General features: G+C 40.6%; 1 protein-coding gene across 9 annotated transcripts in view; it reads left to right on the top strand.

Moving 5' to 3' along the window:
• The window catches only part of ACOT9 (acyl-CoA thioesterase 9), a 40,545-nt gene that overhangs the window by 16,409 nt on the left and 5,541 nt on the right, over nucleotides 1–18,595 (top strand). For 7 of the 9 annotated variants that reach the window (XM_038417297.2, XM_038417047.2, XM_038416730.2 and 4 more), the window contains 5 exons: nucleotides 9,927–10,010; nucleotides 11,142–11,251; nucleotides 13,878–13,951; nucleotides 15,925–15,992; nucleotides 18,007–18,118. In XM_038417297.2, the coding sequence (XP_038273225.1) occupies nucleotides 9,927–10,010; nucleotides 11,142–11,251; nucleotides 13,878–13,951; nucleotides 15,925–15,992; nucleotides 18,007–18,118 (448 nt within the window). The remainder of the gene's footprint in view (nucleotides 1–9,926; nucleotides 10,011–11,141; nucleotides 11,252–13,877; nucleotides 13,952–15,924; nucleotides 15,993–18,006; nucleotides 18,119–18,595) is intronic. The other 2 variants (XM_043504882.1, XM_038416648.2) reach the window with 1 other exon arrangement.

Here is an 18,595-nt window from a genome sequence, read left to right as displayed (position 1 = left end):
CAAGGGGCCTTGTAGGGAGCATGCCAACCAGACTATAAACCGCACTTTCAATGAAGATCAGAAATGCCAGTTTATAAAGCTTTCTGGTTGGTATAGTGCTGGATAACACCGCTTTTACTGTATTATACCGATGTGTTCTGTCTGTGAGGATGTGCAACAGCCTCCAGAAGAACAAAGAAGTGAAATCTAGTACAGTTGGAAGAGAGGAAAATGTGATAAGGAGTAGCCAGAGACAGAATAGTTCTGCTGCTAGCCTATGTCAAATTTAAAGAGTAGCATGCAGGTAAATGTTCCTAAAAGAAGGTAAAGCCCCTACTGGTTTGTTTTTGAGGGGATGGGAAGCTATGACAAAAAATGCTCTTGGAAAAGAGCTGTCTATCGATTTCTTCCTCCCCCCCCCCGTGTCGGGGGTTGTTGGAAGTCATCCCATGAGTTGCAAAGTTTAGCCTGGTGTGTTTGAAATAATAGGAGCCACTGATGGGAATGCCAGAGGAGCATGAGGATCAGGAAAGCATGGAATCGCAGACTAAGGAGTGGTCAGCCATGCTTCCTGGAGTAGGGACTTCTTACTGGGTTTGGAGCTTGCCAAGCGATTGTGCGGCAGCCTCATCAGCAAAGTGCAGAAGCCTTCAGATTGCCATCAAATCTGGTCAGAGAGCAGCCGTTGGCGATTTGTGATGCTGTCTGTCTGAGGCCGTGACCCCACGTTGGGGCCTGCTCTTGGCCCCCGGTTTGCAGGCTGGTTTCACGCTGACTCTGGCCTATTCAAATTGATTCAGAAGGGCCCGTGAGTGGTGTGGCGAATCAAAGCCAGGGACAGGTGTTGGGTCAGTTACAAGAGACTGGTTTCTGACGTCGGCTGCAGACCATTTTTCATGCCACTTCAACATCAGAGAAATCTAGGGAGGGCGAGTGGGTCCACAATGGGTTCCTCGACAGCAAACGCGCTCTTGGGTGATCAAAGAGATTGATCTTCTCAACCATTCTGTCTGTAGCCGCCTTATGATGTATGTGGGGAGCCGGTGTCCCTGAACTTTCTCTAGAGGCATTAGGTGGAGCTGGTGTTGGTTGAATCTTTCCAGTTATGATGCTCATGGTTGAGTGTGTAGTGTTGTGTCGGCCGACTTGATGCAAGATAAATGGAGCCAGAGTGGGGCACAGTATTCTGCTGCAGAATAATAAAGGGCTAAACCAAATATTGGAGAGTTTGAGCATTTGCTCCTCATGAAGTACTGGCCAATTTGCCTAGAAGGTTATAATGCGTCGTCACCATAGCAGTTTTCCTCAGGTGATTAAGATATGTGAGCTACCTATCGAGGGTTATCCTGAGAAAAACTGGTGGGGTTTCTGTTTCAAACAATGTCCATTGGGAAAGACACTCAGGTTTTAGGCTGCTCTGGCATTGCAAAGATGGGAGCAGCAGGAAGATCTGAAATGATGAGAATTAAAAAGATGCTTTGTACCTTTACTGTTAATACAGGAACAAGAGGATACCCAATAAAACTGAATTGCAACACATTGAAAATTGATAAAAGGAAATACTTTTTACACAATACATAATTAATCAGTGGAACTCACTGCCACTAGATGTCATTGAATACAAGAGCTTAATAGGATTAAATAAAGAATTAGACATTTATAGGAAGAAAATCTACAGTTACATTGGGCAGGAAATAAAATTAGAAGAGGGAGTCCTTCATGTTTCAAGGCATAAATTAACCACTAACTGACGGGAATTTGGAAAAAAATTCTCCAAGAGGCAGGTAATGGAGGTCCCTTTTAATTTTCCATTGAAGTGTCCTGTCCCCAAGAGTGGCTGGTACCAGGATTGGATGGCTCACTGGCCTGACTTGATATGGCAGTTCCTGAGTTCTGGAGAGATTAATGAAAGAAAATAAGAAGTGTGTTTCTCAGTTGTACTCTTGAATTATGGCAGACAGTATGCAGGGTGGAAAAGGAAGGAGGCAGGCTATAGAAATTCATATTAAACTCAAATGTTTTTCTCTCTTAAAAACAGCAGGAGGTAAGGAGTTTTGTCTGAGGAGAAAGTTGAAAAGTGGGAAGAGGTAATAGATTCATAGATACTAAGGTCAGAAGGGACCATTCTGATCATCTAGTCCGACCTCCTGCACAACGCAGGCCACAGAATCTCACCCACCCACTCCTACGAAAAACCTCACCTATGTCTGAGCTATTGAAGTCCTCAAATCATGGTTTAAAGATTTCAAGGAGCAGAGAATCCTCCCTCAAGTGACCCATGCCCCATGCTACAAAGGAAGGCGAAAAACCTCCAGGGCCTCTCCAATCTGCCCTGGAGGAAAATTCCTTCCCGACCCCAAATATGGCAATCAGCTAAACTCTGAGCATATGGGCAAGATTCACCAGCCAGATATTACAGAAAATTCTTTCCTGGGTAACTCAGATCCCATTCATCTAATATCCCATCTCAGGGAATTAGGCCTATTTACCCTGAATATTTAAAGATCAATTAATTACCAAAATCACATTATCCCATCATACCATCTCTTCCATAAACTTATCGAATAGAATCTTAAAGCCAGATAGATCTTTTGCTCCCACTGCTTCCCTTGGAAGGCTATTCCAAAACTTCACTCCTCTGATGGTTAGAAACCTTCGTCTAATTTCAAGTCTAAACTTCCTGGTGGCCACATTGGTGCTGAGCTGAAATAATTCCTCTCCCTCTCCTGTATTTATCCCTCTGATATATTTATAGAGAGCAATCATATCTCTCCTCAACTTTCTTTTAGTTAGGCTAAACAAGCCAAGCTCCTTAATTCTCCTTTCATAAGACAAGTTTTCCATTCCTCGGATCATCCTAGTAGCCCTTCTCTGTTTGAATTCATCCTTTTTAAATATGGGAGACCAGAAGTGTGCACAGTATTCTAGGTGAGGTCTCACCGGTGCCTTGTATAATGTGCCTAAAACCTCCTTATCCCTACTGGAAATGCCTCTCCTGATGCATCCCAAAACTGCATTAGCTTTTTTCACAGCCATATCACATTAGCAGCTCATAGTCATCCTATGATCAACCAATACTCCAAGATCCTTCTCCTCTTCTGTTGATGCGTCCCCAACTTATAACTAAAATTCTAGTTATTAATCCCTAAATGCATAACCTTACACTTCTCACTATTAAATTTCATCCTATTACTATTACTCCAGTTTACAAGGTCATCCAGATCCTCCTGTATAATATCCCGATCCGTCTCTAAATTGGCAATACCTCCCAGCTTTGTATCATCTGCAAACTTTATTAGCACACTCCCACTTTTTGTGCCAAGGTCAGTAATAAAAAGATTAAATAAGATTGGTCCCAAAACTGATCCCTGAGGAACTCCACTGGTAACCTCCCTCCAGCCTGACAGTTCACCTTTCAGTAGGACCCGTTGCAGTCTCCCCTTTAACCAATTCCTTATCCACCTTTTGATGTTCATATTGATCCCCATCTTCTCCAATTTAACTAATAATTCCCCGTGTGGCACGGTATCAAATGCCTTACTGAAATTAGGTAAATTAGATCCACTGTGTTTCCTTTATCTAAAAAATCTGTTACTTTCTCAAAAAAGGAGATTAGGTTGGTTTGGCACGATCTACCTTTTGTAAAACCATGTTGTATTTTATCCCATTTACCATTGACTTCAATGTCCTTAACTACTTTCTCCTTCAAAATTTTTTCTAGGACCTTGCATACTACAGATGTCAAACTAACTGGCCTGTAGTTACCTGGATCACTTTTTTTTCCTTTTTTAAAAATAGGAACTATATTAGCAATTCTCCAATCATTTGGTACAACTCCTGGTTTACAGATTCATTAACAATTCTTGCTAATGGGCTTGCAATTTCAGGTGCAAATTCCTTTAATATTCTTGGATGAAGGTTATCTGGGCCCCCCGATTTAGTGCCATTAAGCTGTTTGAGTTTCGCTTCTACCTCAGATATGGTAATATCTACCTCCATATCCTCATTCCCATTTGTCATGCTACCGTTATCCCCAAGATTCTCTTTAGCCTTATTAAAGACTGAGGCAAATATTTGTTTAGATATTGGGCCATGCCTAGATTATCTTTAACCTCCACTCCATCCTCAGTGTTTAGCGGCCCCACTTCTTCTTTCTTAGTTTTCTTCTTATTTGTATGGCTATAGAACCTTTTACTATTGGTTTTAATTCCCTTTGCAAGGTCCAGCTCTACTCGACTTTTAGCCTGTCTCACTTTATCCCTATATGTTCTGTTCTGACCTCAATAAGGTAGCTTTCCTTGATGATCCCTCCCATCTTCCACTCCCTATATGCTTTCTGCTTTTTCTTAATCACCTCTCTAAGATGCCTGCTCATCCAGCTTGGTCTACAACTCCTTCCTATGAATTTTTTCCCCTTTCTTGGGATACAGGCTTCTGATAGCTTCTGCAGCTTTGATTTAAAGTAGTCCCAGGCCTCCTCTACCTTTAGATCCATAAGTTCTTCAGTCCAATCCACTTCCCTAACTAATTTCCTTAATTTTTGAAAGTCAGCCCTTTTGAAATCAAAAACTCTAGTTGCAGATTTATTTTTGTTAATCCTTCTGTTCAGTTTGAACTGAATTAGCTCATGATCACTTGAGCCAAGATTATCCCCTACAACCATTTCTTCTATGAGGTCCTCGCTACTCACCAAAATTAAATCTAAAATGGCATCCCCTCTAGTCGATTCAGCAACTACTTGATGAAGGAATCCATCAGCTATCGCATCTAGGAAAATCTGAACCCTATTATTATTACTAGCACTGGTCCTCCAGTCTATATCTGGGAAGTTAGTCTCCCATGATCACGCAGTTTCCATTAGTATTTACTTTATTAAAGACATTAAAAAGGGCTCTATCCATATCCAAATTAGATTCCGCAGGTCTATAGCACACCCCAAGCACTATCGTAGGAGAGGCTCTACTAGTTATCTTCCCCAATGTAATTTTTGCCCAGACGGACTCTGTCTTATCCATTGCATCGCTACTTATTTCTTTACATTCTACCTCATCATTGATATACAATGCTACTCCACCACGTTTACCTTTATTTCTGTCTTTCCTAAACAGCAAATACCCTTTAATACCTGTAGTCCAGTCATGACTACTATTCCACCATGTTTCTGTTATCCCTATAATTTCTGGTTTCACTTCCTGCACCAGTAGCTCTAGTTCCTCCATTTTGTTACCTAGGCTCCTCGCATTGGTGTACAAACATCTTAATTTTTCCTTTTGGCCTCGCTCACATTTTGTACCCTATTAGGCACAGTCATTCTACAGCCAATATAACCTATTAGACTAGTATCCACACCGCCCTCGCTCCTTATATACATTCTCCTACCCACAGCTGTATCCTTTCTTACTTCATCTTCTTCCCTCTCAATGCTAAAATCTGGCGTGGAGATTACCTGGACATCTCCCAACCATCTCCCCCAAATTCCTAGTTTAAAGCTCTCTTTATCAGTTGTGCCAGCCTCCATCCTAGAAGTCTATTTCCTTCCCTACTCAGATGAAGTCCATCCCGAGAGAACTGTCCTCTGTCCGTGAATGCCTCCCAGTGGCCATACATCCCAAAGCCCTCCTTATAGCACCACTGCCTAAGTCATCTGTTGACAGTCATAATCGTGTCACACCTTTGTTGCCCTTCTCTAGGAACAGGAAGGATCCCGCTAAAGATCACCTGAGCCTCGATTTCCTTAAGTGTCTTCCGCAGCCTAGCATAGTCTCCCTTAATACTTTCCAGCAAGAATCTAGCCATATCATTTGTTCCCACATGAAGGATAATTAGGGGATTCTTTCCCGCTCCCTTTAGGATTCTTTTCAACGTCAGGTCTACATCCCGTATCTTAGCACCCGGAAGACAGCACACCCTTCTATTCTCTGGATCAGCTCTAGTTACAGGCCTGTCTATTCTTCTCAATAAAGAGTCCCCAATCACATAGACCTGCCTTTTCCTGGTGACAGTGCTATTTTCCAGTCTCTCCCCTGTTTCCTCTGTCTGCAAGTTCTTTCCATTCCTATTTTCCTTTATAATCCTCTTCAACCCATCCTGTATCCTCCTGGGGCTCATATTTGGTGTAGTCTCCCTTGACTCTTCCCCTTTTCCTATAGGACTAGCCTCTCTTCTGTTCTTCCTTGCCCTTCCACTTTCAGCAACTACCTGCTGAGCCCCTTCTTCATTTTCCAACTCTGCAAACCTGTTCCTAAGCTCTATTTCTCCTTCACTAGCCCGTCTTTTTCTCTGCCTGGTTCTTTTAGTCTCATGCTTCCACTGACCACTTTCCTCACCCAGTCTCCCCTCAAAATTCCCCATCCCTGCTTCCATCTGTAAGTCTGAGCTTTTCCCTTCAGACACCTCATATCTTTGCTCCATCATCTGCTCAAACCCCTTCCTAAACTCAACCAGACTTTCCAGCTGCATCTCCAAACCTCGGATCTTTTCCTCCATCAGCTCTATCAGATGGCATTTCATGCAGAAAAAACTCTTACCAGGTTCCCCCTCCAGGATCATGTACATACCACAGCTTCCACATCCAGTCATCCTCATTGTGTTTTCCACTACAGGAGTCACTCCCACAGCTGCCTCCGTATCTGTCATAGCCCTCCCACCTAAGTCCTGTTAATCTTCTCCTCCAACAGAACTCCCACTCAAACTCCCCTGTTTACAGCTCTGTTTGCTAGCTCCTGTGCCACAGCAGCTGTCTGAAATTGTCTAGTGTGGAGAAATTAGAGTTGTTTGGCATGGGAGTGAGACCACATATATAGCAGTCCCTGAACTTTCTCTAGAGGCATTAGGTTGTGCTGAGATGCAGGAGAAGAAGCCTTTCAATCAGACCTTGCTTTTACAAATCGGCATTATAGCACTAACAAGGAACCTGGCTCCGTAGCTCAGGAGTTAGAACATTGGCCTTGTAAATGAAGGGTTGCAAGGTCAATGCTTGCTGGGGCCTGGATAGCCTGTCTTGGACTGTCATCTCATTGCTTGTCAGACAAAAGCAACCTCCACCCTGTGCTGAGGGTACTTGGGATGTAGCTCAGGGTTTAGAGCAGGGGTGGCCAGCCTGAGAAGGAGCCAGAATTCACCAGTGTACATTGCCAAATATAAAATATGTCAGCAGCCCCACATCGGCCCTCCCTCCCTCACCGCTTCCACCCACTGGCAGCCCGCTGATCAGCACCTCCCCCTTCCTCCCCATACCTGCCAATCAGCTGTTTTGTGGCATGCAGGAGGCTCGGGGAGGAGTGAGGGCGTAGCAGGCTCAGGGGAAGGGCAGGAAGGGGTGGAGTGCGGGCAGGGCCTGTGGCAGAGCAGTGAATACCCCCCAGCACATTGGAAAGTTGGCGCCCGTAGCTCCAGCCCTGGAGTCGGTGCCTATACAAGGAGCCTCATATTAACTTCTGAAGAGCCACATGTGGAGCATTTAAAGACATTGAGATCCTAATCTTTTGCTTTGCAGCTAAAAGAGTGGTTTGTTGCTGATAGAAGTGTGGGAACATATTTTCACTCAAAATGATACCAGACAACTGCTGTATTTGTATTCGTTCTGCCCAGCGTGTAAAGGTTTTGGTTCATGAAGGTCATATACCCAATTATGAAATATTCATAGCTGTGGGATCCAATTTTCACGTGAAGATGTAATGTTTTGAAACCATGCCACTCTTCATCAGATGAATGAGCATCGCTAATATTTTTATGGCCTTGAGCAGTTCAGAACAGAAAGCTGTGTGAAAGCTTAGTTCTAGTGAGAGCTTTGAGTTGAATTAGACTATTTTCAGCACGTTAACTGGCTGTTATTGAGGTCAGTGTGGAGTTCGGCACTTCTGCAAATTCGTACATCTATGACCATTGGCCACCAAAGTTTGTTAATGAGGACACGATCAATAATAGTCCTAGTGAAACCATCTGGCTGGACCAGGTCTGCTTGTGAATCATTAGATGGCAGAAGAGTGAGTCAGCAACCACCATGTCATTGGCAGCTGCAGATTCCAGATGTTGCTGCCCATTCTGTTCTTCTGCCCCATACCAAATTTCTTGAGCGTATTTGCCTGGTGGTGGTAATCTTTCCTGTCTTCCCATTAAAGTTGCCTGGGGTCATGAGAACACGTTTTCGTGGAATTTCTTTAGGAATTGCATGCTGTTGCTGGTAGAAATAATCTGCAGCTTCATTGTTGGCCTTGGTAAGATGTCCACAGCCAGTATGGAATCGCACTCCAATAAGTCACTCATTAATTACTCACCAACCCTGCAGTGCCCATCAGGCATATAAGTACAATGGCTACCCTTTGCTGGAGCAATCCATCAGGTCAGCCTGAGAACAAAGGAGTGTAGAAGCAAGCACAATGGTCTAAGTCCCAGACCAGTACTATCAAACAGCTCCAACTCCAGATTACAAGCTGCTCAGTATTGACCTGTCTGGGTGGGATATCGAGCAGGTAGCAACTGTCAAAACCTAGGGAAGCATCATAAACAGTGCTGGGGGATGCTTCAAAGATGTGGATGCTCGTATACAAGTAGCTGCCATCATGTTCCAGACCCTTAGTGGCTTCTGTAGAGCTTGCTGCGAAATTATTGCTCTGTCGAACCATGATTATACTATCTGTGGTACAGCAGGGACATATACGTGGTGATGAAGGCTGAAGAGCGCCAGATTTATTGTTTTTGAGTCTTGTCTTCATCAACTGCTCCATGGTAAGCATCAGGTCAATATTAGCAATGAGGATATTTGTAGCTGAACCCAGCAATCACCTCCATTAACGCTGGTTCAGTTTTGACTGTTTTCTTAGTTCAGACATGTTATTAGGATGGAAGACCAACAAATTACAAAGCATATGTACCAAGGAATGCTGCTTACATGGCTGTCAATCACTATGGCACCCAAAGCTTTAGAGGTGCAATAAGTTCACTACTGATGGATATAAACTGAATATCCAGCCAGTTTGCCTTATGGACCTAATTAGAGATCAGTCTGGGTGGCACTTGATCTTGCAAGGAGGCTACATATCTTTGGGGTTTGTTTTGATGATGATGATGTTTAGTATGTTTTGTTTTGTTTTTTTCAATGTGCCCTGACTGTGAATTCTGCCAATAAGCTCTGAGGGCCTGCCAAACTGTTATTTGTCATCTGAGAGTGACAGTCCTTGTATCACAACCAGATCTTTGCTGACCATGCTTATACCATGACTAATAACTTCAAGATTTTTCAGTGGTCTGGTGTTCTTGACGGACTTTGCGGAAGAAGCAAGTGAAGATTGTACATGTTCTCTCTCACATTTTCTGGGAAGGTAGAGATGCTTCTCTCTAAGTTCAGTGCTCCTTTTCCGTTGATCCCCACATAAAGTGCAAATATGTTTAGGGTATGTCTGTACAGCAAAAAAGGGTGTGTTCTTAATGTGGGTTAGCTGTCTCAGGTTACAGTAGCAGTGAAGATGTGGCAACTTGGATTTTAACTTGGGTTAGGAGCTTGAATTAAAGCCTATAGGGGAGCCTGGGGATGAACTCAAGCTGCTAACCTGAGTTACTGCTATTTTAACTAACCTGTGTTAAGAACAAACTTTTTTATTTGCAGTGTATGCATACCCTCAGTTACAAAAATCTCCATCAAGTCAAAACAGTATAAACATTTAAAATGATCCAGTGCATTGTGAAATTGATCTAAGGTGTGGATATACTTGAATGATCAGACCAAATTAACTTGCTCTGGTGAATAAAGTTTTGTAAGCAGATTAAGTTACTTTAGTCATTAACCCTTCAGGGTGTAATCTTGTTTGTCCTCAGTTTCGTTTGAACTGTACATGTGCCCTGCATTTTGTGTGTCAATGGCTACATTTTGAAGCTTGTTCCACTCTTTAAAATCCCTTTTAAAATATATGGAGAACAGATAACTGACCACCTCTTTGATCTCTCCACAGTTCTCATTTGTTACACTCACACCAAACATGAAGCTTCTCAGAGATCTCCTTTGTCAATTGTTACAGCCCTGGTGGATAAAATTGGTAAGTGCTCATTTGATCAACTAAAAAATGATGGTCTATTCTATGAACACTTAGTAATTAACTGCTTATCTCCAGCAGAAACTGATTTCTTCCTCCTTTGTTTACATGAAATTGTTTGTTGCTAATTCTGATATGTTGCATTTTTTCTTAAATACTATTCTGCCTTTTCTGATGCCTTTCCTTCCAAAAAAGTGAATGTTTCATGTTTCACATGTTCAGTTTTGCATCAGTCAAGTCAGTCTTGTAGATATTGATAGGCCAGCGTTGCTTGTATTCCAAGAAAGAGACTTATAGCAGTGTGACTCAGCTTTGATTTTGTACAGTACGTAACCCAGCACACTAATGGTACTTAAAAATAATAACTTAGCTCTTATATAGCACTTTTCATCTGTAGATCTCAAACTGCTTTACGAATGTCCATATCGTTATCTTCATTGTACGGATGGGGAAACTGAGGGACTGAAGAGGTGAAGTGATTTGCCCAGGGTCACCCAGCAGCCTAGCAGGAGAGCCAGGAATAGAGCGGAGTTCTTCCCTTTTCACTGTATATATAATCTATTAAACCATTTTTAAAAAAAGATTAATTGCAGTTGGCAATTATGATGATCTGCTGCCATCTTACTGAAAAGTGACACCAACAGTGGGCGAGTCCATTGCTGATGATTCTAAACCAGAACTAATCTTGATTTAATATCAGAATAAATTTGCAGTGTGAACAGGAAACACTGTGGCCCTCTTTCTTTAACACATCAGAGCTGCATTTTAGGTTTGTCTGCAGGGAGCCAGTTTTGGGGATACAGGGAAAGACCGTTACACCAGTAGAGGATGATGTGTAGTGGAACTTTACTGTAGCTGGGTATGCTGCTTCCTTCTGTGTGCTGCCCACACCTGCTTCTTCCCCTTATACTGGTGTTAGGGGGAGTGGCTGGTATAGAAGCTGGTTGAGCTGCCTCCACCAGCAGAGAGTTGCCCTGCCCTGGGTGCAATATTGACTGGTCGTCTCTACCTGTATTTTAAGGCCACTTTGTGCTGTATACTCTATGTGAAGTGGCCTAGGAGAATCCAGACCCTTGCTTTTTAAATATTAAACTTCAGTTATCTTGTTCTAACACATTGTCATGTATATTGTAGATTTGTGCAAGAAGGTCATATACCCAGATTGTGATATCAAATTCACTGGAAATGTGTCTTGGGTTGGGAAGACCTCAATGGAAGTGAAGATGCACATGCTTCAGGTTGGGGTCAGTGACTTCTATTTCTTCTATAGTGGAAAACTCCCTTCATTTCTCCCAAGATACCTTGGACACCTCAGAAGGAATTATGAGTGATAACATTAGAAACCTAAATTACACTGAGGGTATCGTCTGTTTTAGAAGGGTTACCAATCCCTGTGCTTCAGGATCTAAATGACTACCAGTGGTCAGAGATTAAGAATATATTTCCCTGTTCTCTCCTCTCCAAAGGATAATTGTTTATAGTAGGTGTTTTATATCTTCCGCTGAAGTATCTGGTACTGTTGGAGACAGGATGGACCATTGGTCTAATGCAACATGGCAGTCCATAAGCCCTCCTTTTCTCCTCCAACAAAGGGGTCCTCCCTGCTTTCTGGAAATGTTTTCTTTATTTAAGAAGATACCCAGATGAGAATGCCAGAGTTTAGAATTGATATTGAAATGGGATTTCATAGAAACTTAGGGCTGGAAGGGACTTCATTCGGTGATCTAATCCAGCCCCCTGCATTAGGGCAGGACTGAATAAACCTAGACCATCCCTGAAGGGTGTTTTGTCTAACCCATTCTTAAAAAAACTCCAATGATGGGAATTCCACAACCTCCCTTAGAAGCCTATTCCAGAGCTTGACTACATTATAGTTAGAAAGTTATCCCTAAGATCTTGCTTCAGATTAAGCCCATTACTTCTTGTCCTACCTTCAGTGGACATGGAGAACAATTGATCGCCATCCTCTTTGTAACAGCCCAGGAAGGGAGAGTAGTTATTTAAGTTAAGGGCCAATGTTGGCACAAGAACAAAGGGATATAACCAAGCCATCATGGTTTCTAACTATTAGAGGAGTGATGTTCTGGAACAGCTTTACAAGGGGAGTAGTAGGGCAAAAATCCTAACTTGTTTTAAGACTAAGATTGGTAGGTTTATGGAGGGGATGGTATAATGAGATTCCCTACAATGGCCTATGGCCCATCCACTACTGCTGTTAGCAAATATCTCCAGTGTCCGGAGATGGGACTCTGGAGGGGGAGAGCTCTGAGTTACTACAGAGAATTCTTTCCCAGGTGTCTGGCCAGTGGATCTTGTCCATGTGCTCAGGGTTTAACAGCTCACCATATTTAGGGCCAGAAGGAAATTTTTTCCCAGGTCAGAGACTGTAGGGTTTTTTTTTTTTTTTGTCTCCTCTGCAGTGTTGGGCAGGGATAAGTTGCTGGTTTGAACTAGCAGAAATGGTGGATCCTATGTAACTTGAAGTCTTTAAATCAAGATTTAACTCAGCCAGAGGTTATGGGCCTACCTCAGTAATGGGTGGGTGAGGTTGTGGTCTGCAATGTGCAGGAGGTCCAGCTGGATGATTCTGGTGGTTCCATCTGGCCTTGAAGCCTCTGAGTCTATGTGGGTGACAGCCCTTAGCATATTTGAAAACCATTAGCAGGTCCCTCTCCTCTGTCTTCTTTTCTGAAGACTAAACATGCCCAGTTTTCTAACCATTCCTCAGAGGTCAGGTTTTGTAAACCTTATCATTTTTATTGCTCTCCTAATTCTCTCCAAGTCTTTCTCAAAGTGTGGTGCCCAAAACTGGACACAGTAGCCTTCACAGTGCCAAGTAGATGGGTACAGTTACCTCCCATGTTTTATATATGACATTCCCATTAATACACCCTAGAATGATATTTAGCCTTTTTTGTAAGTGCATCACAATGTTGACTTGTATTAATTTTGTGATACATTACAAACCCATTACAAATTTTCAGCAGCACCACTGCCTGGCCAGTTATTCCCCTTTTTGTAGCTGTGATTTGATTTTTTCCCCCCGTCTTCCTCAATGTAGTACTTTGCACTTGCCTCTATTGAATGTCATCTTGTTGATTTCAGACCAATTTTCTAAGGTATTGTGTTGATATCTTCTAGTGTGTAAAATAACTTTTTTTAGCATTGTAAGACAGATAATACATGAATGTCACTGGAAACGGTGTTGAAATAAGATACTTTAATTGGAGTACGATTAGTCTACAAAAAATATACCTGACTAAATAATGGAAAAATTATTTATTAATAACCACTCAATGAAAAGCTGCCAATGAATATGATGTATTATTCACAATTAATTTGTCCAGCTACGTTACAAAATACTAATGTAGCAATTTAATTGTTCAAAATACATCCTACACTTCAGAAAAACAAACACAAAATACCCAGTTTTGATCCAGTTTACCTCTTAAAAACTAATGTCTGTACTGTTGAACTGTTAGTGCATAAGGGATTATCTGTTGCTAAATGTGTCATTTCTCTCTGTGCTGGCATCAGGTAGTCTGCAGTGATAATGGATTGTTGTCATGGTATTTTTCCATGGGGTTTTCTGGGAATGGAAGTCGGAACTAATTGGTAACTAGAATTATTGCCATTTTTATACTAATTGTGTAACCTGTATCATTGCTGAATAGTTGCATTGCAGTTCTGCTGAAATAGAATATTATGTTGAGCACTTCTCTTGTCTTAGGTCCATTGCAAGAGAACTGGAAAGGGGTGAAATGTGAAAGCAAACAACATCTTAATTGCATTATTAGTATGAACTGGGTGGCCTGTTAAACAATGTCACTTTTGTAGAGATTAAAACTGGTTTTGTTTGTTCTGTTTTAGTTACATGATGATACTTACAGCCCTGTGTTAGATGCAACCTTTGTCATGGTGGCCCGTGATCCAGAAAACAAGAGGTAATTTATCTGTATGGGAAACTTGGAATACCACATAATCCAGATTGTTGTGGTTGGAAAGTGGCAAATGCTCTAACTTTTATATGTGCTTCAGTTATAAGTAAATCATATATTTGCCTTTTTTTTGGTTAGGAAATAGACAGTATATTTTCAGGTTCTTTTGGGTAGAGCTTGAGGGAGAGGAGGTATACAGTTAGCTTCTCGGAACTGTACACTGAGTACTGTTCGTAGTTTTCAAATTATAATTTGCATTTGACCCATTTCTAGAAATGGTGTTTCCCTGAATTTAAACAATAGACCTGATTTACATGCCAGAAGGAAAAGTCCACCAGGAATCTACTGTAACCATGAGAATTAATTGGTTCCTGTATCAAGGGAGGGAAGGGCTGATACCCAACTTGTAAATAGTCACTCACAAATATAATTTTAATGCCATACTGAAAATACTGGGAGTCCCTTAGAGGACTCTGTCAACCCAAAACTTGTGTAACTAATAACTGGGACTATTAATGATTCCTAAGGAATTTTAAAATTCTAATTTACATTTCCCCATCTTGCTGGTTTTACTTCCCACATATTATTTTGCTTGGTCATTTATAACAAACAAACTGATCATTTTCTCTTTTGGCTTTTAGGACACTAGCATTGCTGTGGGAGGCTTAACTAAAACTTCTACCTCTTTCCTGTTTAATTTGCAATTTTCAAAAATCTTAAATCTTTCTATTCATAATAGGTTTAACAACTTCTTGTGTGCATAATAATAGAAAAATATTTTTGTGATTTAAAATAATTCCGTGTCCTTGACATAGTAATATGGTCACATGTTTATTTCTTCAAGTTTATAATATATCTATCCTAGGTACTTAAATGGGTCCTGTTCTGTAGTACAATCTTACAGTCTTTAATGTATTTATCCTCACAACACCCCTGTGTGGTAGGAAATGCTGCTATTCCCATTTTACAGACAGGAAAGTGATGTACAGAGAGAGTAAGTAACTTTACTGAGATCAAAGAGGATGGCTGTGGTGGAGTAGGAATTGGCCACGGGCAACCCAGGTTCTCGGCTAGTTCACCAGTCACTGTACCATTCTTCCTAACCTCAGATCTGGGTAACTCTTCCAAAAAATAAAATATACAAAATAATATAAAAAGACCACCTCAGCCCAGCTCCCTCCTCTGTAGTAAGAGAACAGAAAGAGAAAACCTGGACTTTGCAGCATGCTTGGAAAGTTAGCAAATCTGGGGAACAAGAGAGAAGCTGCCTTAGCAGTGTAGCATGATGCAAACATAGCATATATGTATCTTTTTGTATCCAGTCTGAATATAATTTAAGAACAGAAGTAACATCTCCAAATTACGGAGCGGGAGGGCTCTTAAGAGTAAACAATGCAAAAGATTTGTATATTAGTTTGATCTATATAATTAGGCATTGTAGATTTATGCAGCACAATAAACAAATGAACTGGACTGTAGGCAGCTTCTCATGTTCTTATTTGATAAGCTGTATATGTGGTAAACAGCTTTTGGTTGCTGATAAGGCCACTGCTGAAATGAATAAATTATGGCAGAAGGCTTGCTATAGGTTTTTTCAAGTTCTTTTACTTCATTATTTTAGACAGCTATTTAGACAATTATTAGACAATCCTAGATCACAGCTTGAAGTTACTGTACTTCTAAATGGTTTCAATCTGCTGTAATCTCTTATGAAAATTTTGGTTAATCATTTAACTTTTTAAGAAGTATAAATGCTACGAGGACTCATTTTTAATTATACTAGAGAACTGTTAACAGTCAGATCTGCTGAGCAATAGAGCCGATGGGTGACCTTTCGGTGTCCCCAGCCATCCTATGAAACTTTAGATTGTTTATGGACGAAGGAATGATGAAGGAATGTCTATTGATCTTTCCCCCTGTGCATTTACATGACAATTTTTTCTAAAGCATATCACTTCAAAAATAATTCATATCCATAGGCCAGCATTTGTTAATCCATTAATTCCTGAAGGCCCAGAGGAGGAAGAAATCTTCAGGAAAGGAGAATGTATGTAATACTTCATGTATACTTTATGGTAGTGGGAAACTCTGTATAGATTCATTGCAGTAACAGAGAGAGCACGGAGTTCAGAAATTCTACTAGCGAGAAGAAAAGGAGTACTTGTGGCACCTTAGAGACTAACAAATTTATTTGAGCATAAACTTTCGTGAGCTACAGCTCACTTCATTGGATGCATCTCACGAAAGCTTATGCTCAAATAAATTTGTTAGTTTCTAAGGTGCCACAAGTACTACTTTTCTTTTTGCGAATACAGACTAACACGGCTGCTACTCTGAAACCTGTCATTCTACTAGCAAGAGTTGCTCTTAATTTATTTAAGATCAAATTTATTCCACCAAACACACGTGCTAGTACCTGGAGATTAGCCCAAACCATGAATTTTGACTCTGGATTTTGAAACATTTTCCCCCTCAACTTACCTCGGATACAAGGTTTTGTTTTAGACCATATCTAGTCATATCAATTTTATATGCTATTGCAGTACATCAGAAGTGCTGAATAACTAAGTGAGAGTAAGGAAACTGTATATATGTTAATTAAATAAATCATACTTCCTGAACTGCTGCATCTTGTCTTGTCTTCATATCTTTGGACTGTGGCACACTGAGGGCTATACTATCTAAAATAAATCACATAATATCTTACCCATTAAAGCCCCTATTCAGGACAGCATTTAAGCACATGCTTAACGTTAAGTGTGCATGTAAATCCCATTGATCTCAATTTTCAGTGCTTTAATCTTTGGACAACCAATTTGACACTTTAGAGGGACCTGATTTTCAACACCTGGGTGCTCATCACCGTCTGAAAATAGAGTTCTTTCAGATATCTCAACTTGGGCATCCAAAACAAGAGGCAACCAAAATGACTAGTTGTTGGACTGTTCCTTTATATTCTAAGTATATTTCACTGCACAAGACATAAGATAGAGAGGAAGTCATTGTTAGCTTTCTGTATGTGCATGGTAAATCTTTGGAGTTTGTGGCAGCATGTACTATGTATGACTGATTTTTCTTTTTCTGACTCACTCTTGGTGACTCTTTTTTATTTAATTAAAGCTTGCTTCAAAGATACCTTGTTTTAGAGGAGTTCAAAACTGCTCTACTGAGTTCAGATAGCCAACTAAGTTAAAATCTGAAAATTGTGGGCTGCCATAACTGGTTTCATCATAACTCATGTCCTCATAAATTTGGTTCTTTGTACCATATACACAGTAACCACATGAGTTTGTGGGGAAATCCAAATGCATGAGCAGCTAATTAACTGAACCATAGAAATGCTATTGAAGGATATAAGAGGGATGGGTTGCAATATCAGGACCCTTGGAACTTATCATGATAAAACCAACTTTAAAAAAAAAAGTATAAGGCACAGATCTTTGCAAAAGCCTTATTACATTGTATTTTTTAAAGTCCCCTGTTTTGTTTATTTTAAGTGTATACAAATGAAGTACCAGAAGCCTCTTAAAAGCTCCTTTTCCCCCAAAGTTCTACACTATCTTCAGTAAATATTTAGAGTGTGTATATATATACTGCCAACAATACAAAAAGTAGAAATGTCACACACACTATTCAGTTCCTTTGTATTTTTTAGTATGAATCAGTCTGTAGTGGTTAAATGAATATCCTAGTATGTGAATAATGAGTCTGCAATACATTGCTATGTTTAAAAGACCAACAAATTCTGTTGGCACACCAGCTAAGTGACCATTTCAAAATAAATCACTTAAATAAAATGTATGGGTGAAATCCTAGCTCCAGTGAAGCCAGTTGCAAAACTCCTATTGACTTCAGTGGGGCAGATTACACCCTATATTTTTTTTCTTTAATGCGGGCAAATATTAAAAGCAAATTTCTGATAATAGTCTGACTGTGAATACAAAAATCACTTAATCTGGTGATGAATTTTAAAATGGAGAGAGGAGTTGATCCCTTTGTAAAGCAATTTAAAACCAAGTGATGTTCTGCAATCTTTGTGCTCAATGAATTTTTTTCTTTAGTGAACAAGATAAGGAGGGTTGATTTCAGCACTGCATCCTTACTGAAAATGGCTCCAACTGCAGAAGAAAGAACAGCTGTTCATAATATATTCCTTAATACACTGGATACAAGGCAAGTAGGCAAAGAACTAATAACTTGCAAGAAAGGACGATAATGTGGCAGTTGAATGCTCAGTTGTAAGAGTAGAAGGAATGCAGATACTTTTTGCTTTCCTATCCCATCACTTAAACACTTGGATGCTATCTCCTGTACGTGGGATACAGGCACAAAGCACCATCAATGTGCTGATATACCATTTATGTTCCCAAATGAATTTTGTGCCATCCAAGAAAGCTAATGCAATGCAGCAGCTGCAGTCAAGAATAAAACAACAAGGTTACAGTAGATGGCTTCCGAGAAAGCAGAATAGAATAATCTTAAAAAAAAGATGCATCCAATGAAGTGAGCTGTAGCTCACGAAAGCTTATGCTCAAATAAATTTGTTAGTCTCTATGGTGCCACAAGTCCTCCTTTTCTTTTTGCAAATAGAGACTAACACGGCTGCTACTCTGAAACCTTAAAAAAAAGGTTAGTCATGCTTAACCACAG

The sequence above is a fragment of the Dermochelys coriacea genome, chromosome 1, assembly GCF_009764565.3.
Source record: "Dermochelys coriacea isolate rDerCor1 chromosome 1, rDerCor1.pri.v4, whole genome shotgun sequence".
In the NCBI taxonomy this organism is placed as follows: Eukaryota; Metazoa; Chordata; order Testudines; family Dermochelyidae; genus Dermochelys; species Dermochelys coriacea.
Note: the sequence above shows the minus strand (reverse complement) of the source record. Positions and strands in the feature narration are given on the sequence as shown.